At 38.5% G+C, this 11975-nt stretch overlaps 1 protein-coding gene across 1 annotated transcript; it reads right to left on the reverse strand.

Moving 5' to 3' along the window:
• Positions 1-361: 361 nt before the first annotated feature.
• LOC104091880 (peroxisomal fatty acid beta-oxidation multifunctional protein AIM1-like) lies at positions 362-11318 on the reverse strand. The gene is made up of 18 exons (XM_009597327.4): positions 11129-11318; positions 10969-11040; positions 8388-8450; positions 8238-8294; positions 8035-8102; positions 7874-7955; positions 7721-7776; positions 6571-6873; positions 6362-6448; positions 5472-5646; positions 5185-5306; positions 4851-5014; positions 4158-4412; positions 2339-2460; positions 2142-2263; positions 1868-2016; positions 1294-1432; positions 362-811 (listed from the first exon to the last, which is right to left on the reverse strand). The coding sequence occupies exons 1-18, from the start codon at positions 11220-11222 to the stop codon at positions 767-769; spliced, it is 2175 nt and encodes a 724-aa protein (XP_009595622.1). The 5' UTR covers positions 11223-11318; the 3' UTR covers positions 362-766.
• Between the last annotated feature and the right edge of the window lie 657 nt (positions 11319-11975).

Below are 11975 nucleotides of genomic sequence, written 5' to 3' on the forward strand. Positions count from 1 at the left end.
TAATGCTTCTGTTGCATTCTCTTGATAATGGTTTCATTACTTCCATGAATACTTTATTTGAATAATTCTGATTGGAATGAGAAACTATTTCAATTTGATACAAATACTTTATTTGGATGTTTATTTTTGTAAGAAGAAGAAGTTCAAACCGAAAATTCGACACGTCCAAACAGATTAATTCGAAACCGAACTAAAAATCTAATCAAATTCGAACTTATTTAGATTGTAGTAATTTCTTCAATTTGAAAATCAAAAATCCAGACAACAATTTTAATATTTAACTCGAACTGCCCAAACATCCACCCCTAGTACAGGGTGGAGAGAGAAGTAGAAACGAGAAAGAATAATACTACATTAGAAATGAATGACAGAACAAAAGTGATCAATTTGAAAGCTTAGTGATTTACATTGTCAAAGTGCAATTATAACCATCTTGCCTATTCTTAAGAGTACATTAATGTATGAGCCATAAACAAGAATTGCATTAATCAAATAGAAAAAAAACTTCCTAACAAGAGAAAGATTAACACACAACCGGGTTCACGTGAACCCAGTAAATTTTGTTCAAACAGTGAAAATATTTTCGAAAAATTTACTAAATATGTATAAATGCTTGAATGGAACCCAGTTACTATTGAAAATTTACTCGAGATCGTTACAGGAACCCATGAACATTAAATCCTAGATCCGCCTCTGAGAAAGTGATACCTTTCTATATTTCAAATACATGCTTGTTTCCCAGATGTAGGAACATTCTATATTGTGCTTAAATGCGTGACCTTGAAGCTGAAGATGTAGAAGCAGGTGCACTCTGCAGCACAAGAAATGATACCAATAAGTAATGATTTTAACATATGTACACAACACAACAGCAAGCAATCCGAGTTAAAATGCACACAATTGCCAGCAGTCAGTGGCAACTTTTTGTTCCAGGTTGACCACATATCGATGAGGTTGAGCAATAGTGGCAATGCAACAGCTAACATTACCTCTCGTCCTCTTCTACTTCATTCCTCCTCCAAAGAACATGACTAACACCCTTTATTTTCTTTGATTTGGCAACAATGGGAGCTCAGACTGGTGATTATTTTTATCAGACACTTATGATAATCTGATTATCAAAGTCATCAATAATTGGAATTCAACTGTATATGCATATTAATTTTTTTTTAATCGGTTGTATGTGATAATATTTCAAAATTAATAGACACAATGACCAAACTTGAAGCTAAGGTACAACGGACAGCTAGAAAGATCTAAAAATGAATCATGGAGATGAGATCAAGTTCTTACCAAGGGGATGCCCTTTGTCGCTCTCTCTTCCAAGAACCTTGAGGGCTTGAAGAAATTACCATATAGTTCAGACCACTTCTTGAGACTTCTATATATACGGCCCGCTCCAACAGTGTCAGCCCAAAAAACAATACCACCTCTGCCAAAAACAGAATCATTGTCAAAATCATATTGTAGAAAAATGTTTAAATTTTGATAGAGATAATATTAACAGATACAAAATGTTAGCACAATTGCTAGAAAACCCAGTCATGATTTCTCATCTTTAAGTGTCAAGAGTTAAGGATCAATTAAAGCTATTTTATGTTTTAAGAAGACTGCCAATCTTCCATCATTTCCACTCTACCTAACCCCCCCCCCCCCCCCCTTTTTTGGTAATTATCTTCATGTCTCTTGGTTAAGAGTTCGATCTACTCTCATTGTATTGAAAGCTTTGTGAAGATTTCATGTTTAGTTCCCATTGTCTACACCTCTGAATAGTAATCAGTTAGCACAAGTTTCAATAAGTAATCCGACTTTAATATGGAGGGTAACATATGACTGCTGGTTTCCAGCAGAAGCATAGATAACTAACCGGTAAGATGGGAAACTCATTCCAAGGACGGATGCGACATCAAGGTCAGATGCTCGGACTACTATCCCCTCATCCAAAACACGACATGCCTCATTCACAACTGGAAAGAGTATCATCTCAACAATTTCTTGGTCAGTGACAGATATTGGCTGCAAGAAAATTCCAAAACAAAAAAACGCACTGATTATTCTCATATAAGTTAGAAACAACAGGACCCTCTGAGCTAATAGTCAAGTCCTCAATTCTTTAAACCCTTTTTCTTAGATAGAGATACCTTTCCTCCAGGCATTACGTTGGTGAGCCTTCTTGATTCCTCAATAATTGGAAGCACCGTAAAATCAGGTCTTGGCTTCCTTCCCTTTTCGTAAATGTAGTATCCTTTTCCATTATTTTTACCTGCAATACCTGTGTCAATGGTGGAAAGCAAGACCTCAGAACCAGCAACCCAAAGGATCAAATTTGCAACATTACCATTTCGACCACTTTTTATAAGAAGGTTGATCAATGGAGACTTAAATGTTCGATCAGAAAAAGCTGACCCAAATTCTTTCCCTACAGCAACAGCCACTCCATATCCTGTTAAATCCTGAAGCCTGCAAGATGTTAAAGCAAGTACCCAAGCATGCCATGTGAGCCAGCCAGTGGCGGAGCCAGGATTTTCTTTAAGGGGAGTCAAAACATAAAGAAATAAACTCATCAAGAAGTCAAGGGGTGTCATTATATAGTATATTTACATATTTTTAAAAATATTACCTAGCTCTACAGTGTAATTTTCCGGCGAAGGGGTGTCGGTCGACACCCCTTTGGTGTATGTGGCTCCGCCACTGGAGCCAACAAACACCAGTTAATACAGTGACTAATGAAAAAATGCCATTTTCCCTCTGTTTTCCTTCTTAATTTCTAAGCAAGCAAATGCAGTATACTATAGCATTCATCAAATTCCAACCAAACTAAAGGGATAGGAGACATTGCACTTGGGCTCTAACATATAATGGAATGTACATGCTGCTCTCTCTAATTTTTCTTGTGTTTTGTGGTAGCATCGGAAAAACTGTTTTCGAACATACTCTTAATCTTACATCAGACAGTAAATGCCTCTAACAATTCAAAGAATCTGCAATCCTTTTTACTACTTTGATGTATAGACAACTAGATTCGAACAAAATCATCACTTATATTCTGTCAAAGGATGCATTTGAGAATTTCTATCATCTAGAGCATTTTATACGAGGGTGTATGACTAAGAGACTTTTGACTCATAAGCAGTGTTTAAAAAAGCGCTCGCTTCATCGCTTTAAGCGAGAAGCGAGGCGAAGCGTGAAAGGCAGCGCTTCAGCTTGCTGAAGCGACTCAGGTCAGTAAAAGCGACCGCTTCTCTGTAAAAAGCGAGAAGCGGGGAAAGCGAAGCGAAGCGAAGAAGCGTCCGCTTCTCTGTATTAAAATACCCAACCCTATTTTATTAAAAACAAGTTTTTTGGATTAAACACTGATCTTCAACAACAGCGACTAGTATTCTTCAACTTCCAACAGCAACGACTTCTTCTTCATCTACTTCTGATTTCTTAAAGAATCTCAAAGCATCAACTAGGGTTGTTCTTCTTCTTCTTCAACTTCAAGTTCAAGACTTCAACAGGTATGTTCTGAACTTCTGATTTCCATTCTTCTTCTTCTTCTTCTTCTTCTTATTCTTTTTCTTTCTAAACGTCCAAAAAGCAGCGAAATGCTGGCGAATTTTTTCCAGAATTTTACTGCCCAATTTTTCCAGTTATTAACAGAGAATTCCAGTTATTAACAGAGAAGTATTGAACATTTGCTTACAATTACATGTATTGTCTATGCAATATTTTTTTACTTTTTTTTAAAAATTTCGCTTCACTTCAAAAAAGCGAGCGCTTCGCTTCTCGCTTCTCGTTTTAAGCGAAATTGGGTTTGTCGCTTTTTCTCGCTTCAGGCTCTTCACAACACTGCTCATAAGATAAATGTATATAACCTACAAGAAATACCTTAAAATCTTGTGGTATTCATCATGCCATGTCATTCTTATAGGACCATGACATTAAAGGTAAAATGGGGATGTGCAAATTAAAGCATTTCCAAATATGTAAAAAGATGTCAATCTTTTTGAAACAAACCAAAAGGAACGGAGAGAGAAATCATCCTAAAGCTGTTATAAGCTAAAGAAACAATGAAGAATAGCATCTGCGGAGATAAATTGCCCAGTTTGTATTTATGTGTTCTCTTGCATGAAAATTATAACCATGTCTGATAATTTAATAAGGAAGAGAATTACTGGAATGGACCCATAGGGAGACCAAAGTTGGTGATTTGCGCATCGATCCTGTAGACATCCACTCCTAGATTGGCCAGAATATGTGCACCCTGGGCGTAGGGAAAGAAGGTCCTATTGACAGCAAAGCCAGTACAATTTCCCACCACAACAGGCACTTTCTTAATTGCCTTGCCAACAGCCATAAGGTCAAGAATTGCTTGCGCAGATGTCTTCTCTGTTCGTACTATCTCCAGCAGAGGCATAATGTGAGCAGGACTGACCACGGCAAAAACCAAGTTAGCAGTTGGAGCAGAAAAAGATGCTCCCGTAGTAATTGCCTGCAGCTCTATCTCAAGGATTTGTTACATAACTTAAAACATAAGAATTACCCTCTTCTAAAAGGACCATTTACGTTACTATTCATGTTGCTGCATTCAGACACAGCAATATGCTTCCTGGGTGTCAGTGTAAATTAGCTTTTACTTTTAAAAATCCCTTAAGCGCAATAAATAAAGAGAAAGGCAGGTATAATATATGTGATAACACCCTTGTCCCTTCAAGCTAGTTTCACGAGCAAGTATAAAATATCACATTTTGTTTCACATTGTTTTATTTTATTTTTTGAAATTGTATGTACATCCTATTCTTTAAGTGGTCATATTTCCCTCAGATTAATAACTACTATACAAAACTTTGCCATGCATGACTTTGTACCTGAAAAAGTGGGCCCCTATAATCCTATCCTTGGATCTGGTATTTTCTCCAATAACATTGAGGTCGATAGTGGATGTGTTACTTGCCAAAATACAATGTGGAGGGCACACCTTCTCAATTTCACTGAATATTTTCTGTTTTAGCGGAATATTTTCAATTACAGCCTGCAAACAAGATGAGGCCGCCAGAGTTGCAGCAAATTAAGTATGGAAAATTCTGATCATCAGCATTGTTCCAGTAGTAGGGTGAAAAAGAAGCCTAGTGAAGAAGAAATGAGAAAAGAGGAAACAATTATGTGAACATTTAACAGCCAAACATAAGTTTAGAAACTCACCTCTATGACCACATCCACATCCTTAAAATCTGAGTAACCCAATGCACCTTTAACCATTGAAAGGGCTTTATCTGCTTTGCCCTGTGGCAATTTCTTTCTAGCTACCAGTCCACGGACATTTTCTGTAATATAAGATGCGTCCCCATAAGTTTCTACATTTCAGGACAACTAAAGGACTGTAAGAAAATAAACTGGTCAAGACCACCATGATTTTGCAATTCTCACCGTCACTGACTAAATGACTAGAAATAAGTAAGTTAACTGTAGTCAAAGAGTGTATCAACAACCTTCAATAGCTTTCATCCCCTTCTGAAGATACTCGGAATTAATTTCCTTGAGTACAACAAATGTGTTACTAAGAGCAAGAGCTGTAGCTATGCCTGAACCCATTAAACCTCCACCAATTACAGCAACTTTCTTGACCGTCCTAGGTTTGAGACCAATATCAGTGACGAAGGGTACCTGCCCAATAACAAATCAAAAGGTCATCCAGAAAGAAGAAAGAATTGAATGATTCAAAGGGAGTGCGGACATCTAACTGCATATTTCAAAAAGTTAAAAGTCGGGAGAGGATCAGAACAAATAGAATACAAAACTAATGAGAATGGTATATATATAAACAAGTAACTGCACAAGTTTATTACATTAAAAAGATCCACACTCTATGTCACCATGTGAAATCATACTGATAATAAACTTTACGAATTAAGGCACACCATGAAAATCCATTCCACACGTTAAACCTCAAGAAGAGTCAACCCAACTAAATTAGCAAAAGAAAAGAATCAGCAAACCCTAGCTTAGTTCACTCATTGTAATTGTTCTTTATAGAGACTTTGCACGTAAGCAGATAGTTTTGCATGCCACGGCTAATGCGTTAATCTCTTGAACATGAGGTTACTAATAGATAAGAACTTTTTTGATAATTGGCGATCAAGTTTACAGTTTAATAATAAATAGCAATTTCAAGAAAATGAGTCAAAGCAAAAGCAGTTAACTAAAGAATAAGTAAGACCGAGAAGGTGCATAAGTTGTAGTCATCCCAGCAATTCTCCTATTCATTCTTTGCCTGCTCAAATATAGATGCTTACGAAGAACTCCAACCTTCAAGCTAGCATCACAAAATCATATAGTGCAGATTCATACCCTTCATGGTTCAGGATTTGCCGTATCATACCTTTGATGTTGCCCGTTGGGCAAAAAATACATGAACAAGACCCTTTGATGTATCTGACAACACAAGGTCCTTAAATACTTTAGCTTCCTGCAAAACATACAAAAAGAGTTGTTATGCCATCTCGTACATGGTATGTAACTGGACCATCCACATTTTCTGCAGAGAAACGTGTTTACAATACAATAATATCGTTGACCGAGAAATAATACCTTGAGAACACCATGATATCCTCCATGGATGATGCCATCTTCAACTACGTCAATGCATGCCAAGTGCTGAGGCATATTCTTAACTGTCTGTTTCACTTGTTGCCTAGCCACCTTCAACACTTCACGCGCTTCAGAAAGGGAACCAATTTTGTCTGTCTTGTGAAGGGAACGCATCCAAGGCTTGCGCCTTTCAGCAATATCGAGTGCCCACTGTCTAGATACTTTTAACAACTCTGATGAAGGGGCAATGGCATCAATAAGACCAAGCTTCTTCCCTTCTTCCGACATTATTGGTTTAGATGTCTGCAAAAGTTGTTTATAATATATAATGCCATCACGATGATTCGCTTGATTGATTGACAAAATTTAAGTAAGAACAGAAGCAATCTAGTTAATGGAGCACATATTGGAAACTAAAAAGAGATCACTGCGAGGATAAGCAGATAAATTTTAGAACCCATAGGTCAGAAAGCGACCAGAAGTTGAATAATGCTCACATCTAAGTAGGACATTACGTCATAATATTTCTGCCTTTTGTTTGCAAGTTGCTAAAATAAAGAGAATTCCAATTATATCTAATGACAAGAATAACTGTAAACAGTTCTAGACAACATGTTCCACGCAGGACAGCATTGATTGCCCAGCACTTACTTTGGTAATGAATCGATAGACCAAATAAATTAACCTGAGGGTCTAAATAGTTCAGAACCAGGAAGAAAAAACTAGTAACAAGTAGGGGTGGCAAACGGACGGGTCGGGTCATATATGGGACGGGTCGAAAACGGATAATGAAAAACGACCTGATCCATATTTAATACGGATAAAAAACGGGTTAACCGGCGGATAATATGGGTAACCATATTATCCATGGCTTCTTGAATATGATCACTTTTGGGAGAATTCCTAGTCTCCCAAACTTGAGGAACCCCCAATTTGAAGCTTTACAAATGTAAAAGTTAAACCCATTAATTATCCATTTTCTAAATGGATAATATGGTTCTTATCCATATTTGACTTGTTTTTTAAAAGTTCATTATCCGACCCATTTTTTAGTGGATAATATGGGTGGTTAACTGTTTCCTTTTAACCATTTTGCCACCACTAGTCACAAGTTTCAGCTAGTTTACTGATATGAAGATAAATGACTTACCATCATCATTTCAACAGCTTTAGACAACCCTATAAGCCTCGGAAGACGTTGTGTACCTTAAGAAGAAACATTGTCTTTGTGCTTAGTCAGTTGGTAATGGATATAACTCAAAACCTACAATCAAGTGCAATGAGCAGTATGTGGCAGAATTACCTCCAAAGCCAGGCATGACTCCGAGACTGAGCTCTGGCAACCCCAGTTGTGCTCGTGGTGCAGCAATTCGTGCATGGCATCCCTGCCAAAAGCGTACACTACTTAATTGACACACCAAAAAAAGAGTTATATAGACAGCACAAGCTACAGTGATCACAGACCAATGCCAATTCCAGGCCGCCTCCTAGTGCAAGTCCTTCTATGGCAGCGACTGCAGGCTTCTTACCATCTAAAATTAAAAAAAACAACAGGATTGACAGATTTGTAAATAACATTTGACTACAGAATGATACAGAGAAGCACCAAGAGAAGTAAAGAGATATATAAAGATCTGAAATCATATGATTTAAACAGTGTCAACTACCTTCCATCGTGTTCACCACAAGATCAACAGAAACATCAGGCATTTGAGAAATATCTCCTGCAAGATTTAATCCAATTCCAATTTTTCAACACGGATGTCCACTGAGACACAACCTTGAACTATACGAAGATGAGATTAAAGTAATCCTACCAGTCCCATGAACCTTCTGAAAAACATTGATATCAAAACCACCAGAAAATCTCCCTCCATTTCCTGAATAAAAATACAGAGAACATAAAAATGAGATGCAACGGAAGACTCACATAAACAATTAAGCAAAGCGCACAAATCAATCAATTGCGTCTCAATAAAACTAGAACCTCTATATCGGATTTTTCATAAGCGGTGTCACAATTAATCGGTCGAGGGTGACTCATAGAAGTTGGGGGATGACGAGAGAGATGGGAAGCCGAGTAAAGTAGTAGCAAGCCAACACATCGAAAAAATATTTAAAAAATGCTTACTCTTTTTGCCATGTTTTCAATCTCGGCAGGAATAACATTAAAAATATTAACCAAATTCATCCGACGTAGGAAGAAACTTATAATATCGTAGCCGCTCATGGTTATAGCCATCTCTTCCCCCTTACGTCAATCCCACGAGCCAAGGAATTTTTCTGAATTGTGGGTTTAAAAATGAATATTCTCATCACTTCTTCAACATAGAATAGTCTGTCTATTGGTTTGTTCAGTGTATTTTAGAGGTAGCGTCGGCAGTTCGAATACTTTTTATTAGCAAAAAGTGCTCGAGAAAAAGAAAATACAGGCGGTTGGAACCGAACCTCCAACTTTTGCTAGGAAAATTAGACGCTCGACGAATGCACTAAGAACTGCATTTGGCAAATAGAGTCACTTTATTTCCATTATATATTATTTGCTATTCGCATATAATCTACCATAAATGAATTAAATAAAATTTTCCGACGAAGCGGCATCACGTGACACCACTTGGGTCTACATGCATCCGCCACTGCCCTATATGATTCATCAAACTACAACTAAATTAAACTAACCGCCAACCTACTTTATCCGGGCAGGCCTTGGTCCGGCTATGCAAAACTCACCATAGGTGGAGTTAAGGAAAACACCAAAAGTACCAAAAACATTAAACTCAAATAAATCCATAAAGCACCCAAGGATGTGGCCTATTGGTCAATGAAGTGGACTGAGAACCACAAACACGTTCAATCACAAGTGAGGCAAAGAAACACTAGGTGATTTCTTCCTATCTGCCTAAGTGTTAGGGGCCTGACTCTTTGACATCGGGCGTGGCGCGGCTGTGACAAGGATTGGGCGTGATGGCCTTGCCGTTGGCCTATGCGCGGGCAAAACGATCAAGCGGGCAATGGACAAGACATTGTCATGTGGGCTGTTGTGGGCAAGTATTGGCCAAGGTCTTGGGGCAAGTAAGACATGCTTGGCAAAGGCTTGACAAGGCAGTGTGGGCAAGTTAGGGTGGCATGGCACGGCATACGCGCCAAAGTCAATGACACGGGCACTTTTGGGTTGTGGCAGCGCCAAGTGCGGGCTAAGCTAAGGCAGAACAGTGCGGGATGATGACAAAGGCTTTCAATAGCTAAGACAAGGCTATGTGAAGGAAAATACAAGCAATGTCACGGGTGAAACAAGGGTTGACATAGGCAAGGCAGAAACTCGGCATTGGTGCGGAGCAATGTCATGGGCGACAGGTTGCGGGCAAGGCATTGGTGCGGAGCAATGTCATGCCAAGGCTGGGCGCAATGCCAGCCTTGGGCGTGCAGCAGCTGACCAAGTCAAAGGGCACATGCAGTGCACATGCCAAAGCAGTTGGCGGTTTCCTTTTTGTAACTACTTGTACCCATGTCTGTCTAGTGCTTGTATCCACTATCATTTCGTGGAGATAATGGCGTATGTAGTTGGGGATGTCAACTACAAGTTAGGATCAGATTTAGTCTTAGCCCGCCAAGTGGCAAAAGCTGTAGACAACAAGTGTCTATGTGCTGTCAAGTCCCAAAGGCTGCCTATGTGCTATAAATAGGTGCCTTTGGACTTAGTCAGATTTTAAGTGGGAATTTCGTGTAAAATTAAGTAAGGGAAACAAGAGAGAAACGTGAGGTTTTTTAAGTGTTTCAAAAAGGGGCTAAGGCCGGGCATTGGCCAGGTCTTAATGTGCAAGATTGACTTGTGATCTTGGTTAGACGAAGTGGGCTGTGAACGACTTGTGTTCATAGCAAAGTGAGGGGTTCCTTTGTAGATTTTCGAATTAATACAAAGGTTGGGATTTTTCCGTATTTGATTGTGTTATCTTTACATTTGCTGCCTAAATTCGTCTAAGGTCAAACTTGCTGAAAATTTGGCTAAGTGTTGGGAAATGCTGAGTCAAGTGCGCAACTTGACTGCCGCGCGGGTGTGACTTTAGACTGGCTAAAAACGCCCCGGTGACACTAAGCTTGGTACACAGTGTTAACCGGAACCTCTATTGGTGGGAGGTAGCAGGCACCAAGTGGAATAGTCAAGGTGCAAGAACCTGGTCTAAACACCAGCGTTATCAAATAAATAAATAAATAAATCCATAAAGCATCCCATAAAGCAACAGATCACTAACACTTCGCTTCACCACATTCTTTAGAAAGTGAAATTTCACTTATAGACGAAATAAATCATCTCAATTCCTGAATCCTAGTCGTAGAACACAGAAGATCTCGCTGAATTACAAGCAACCACCTAATTACCGAACGGTATAGAGAGCTAACCAGTTAAAACAATAGCTTTAACATCGTTTCGCATCGTCGCTTCAGTCCACTTCTCCTTCAATCCAGCGATAACTGAAACCACCAATACACAAAGTTCGAATCAAAATCCAATCCAAACACATTAAGTGAAATCGAAATAAGTATAAAGGGATAAGCTTACTGGGAATAGCAAGAGCGTTCACTGGAGGATTAAAGATGGTGATGACGGCCACGCCGTCGCTTCCCACCTCCATCGTCACCTTAACTCCGCCCATTTCCCACTTCTTTCAACTGGAAAAGAAAAAATATAGTTTTGCAATCACAAAGAATTAAGAGGAAGGCAATTTAAATAAGAAAGTTTGATAGTGGTGGTATATGTTGTTATGCTATGTTACAGGTGAAAGAAAATATGTACACGGTGTTAGTTGTACTTCTTAAATTAAAAAAATTCTTTCCATTCAGAATGAAAACTTTTACTTTGGAAAGTAACATACAGAGGATTTTCCAGTGGGAACTGAAAAGTTGATAAAGCACTAACCGAATGAAAGCAAGAGGAATTATTAATAATTAACTAGAAGACTAATTTTGCCCAAGTCGTCGGTTGGGACTTATTTTAATCGTGCGTCACGTTTTGTGTGAGGCAAAAGCAGTTAAGAAAATGATACCTTTTTTTTTGTTAAGGTAAGGATAGTATGTTTTTATTTGAGTCTGGAACCTAAATGTTGCATTTTTGGACACAAGAGATCAAAATAAATTGAAAAAAAGGGATAGAGTTCAATATTTCAAACTTAATACATGTGAATTGATTCGTATTAAATACTCAAATAATAGAGCGGCACGTGGAATCGGACACAGACGGAAAGCGAGGCAAGTGAAAACCAAGACTGGGGACAGCAGCCTCGGTTGGCACCGGGCAGACCCTAAAGGGAATATTACTAACGAAAGCAAACGAACATTTGTTACATTCAGTGAAGAATATTCTTCAGCATTAAATATACAATCCGTTACAGAAAATTTTGGCATTCATA

This window comes from Nicotiana tomentosiformis, chromosome 11 (genome assembly GCF_000390325.3).
Source record: "Nicotiana tomentosiformis chromosome 11, ASM39032v3, whole genome shotgun sequence".
In the NCBI taxonomy this organism is placed as follows: domain Eukaryota; kingdom Viridiplantae; phylum Streptophyta; class Magnoliopsida; order Solanales; family Solanaceae; genus Nicotiana; species Nicotiana tomentosiformis.

What these genes read in the sequence shown, in the direction of transcription:
- LOC104091880 (XM_009597327.4), bottom strand. Translation starts at nt 11,222, where the DNA reads ATGGGCGGAGTTAAGGTGACGATGGAGGTGGGAAGCGACGGCGTGGCC. An exon ending in GAACGCTCTTGCTATTCCCA is followed by an intron (nt 11,041 to 11,128) that starts GTAAGCTTATCC and finishes TGGTGGTTTCAG; the next exon opens with TTATCGCTGGATTGAAGGAG. An exon ending in ATGTGGATGTGGTCATAGAG is followed by an intron (nt 5,015 to 5,184) that starts GTGAGTTTCTAA and finishes TCTTGTTTGCAG; the next exon opens with GCTGTAATTGAAAATATTCC.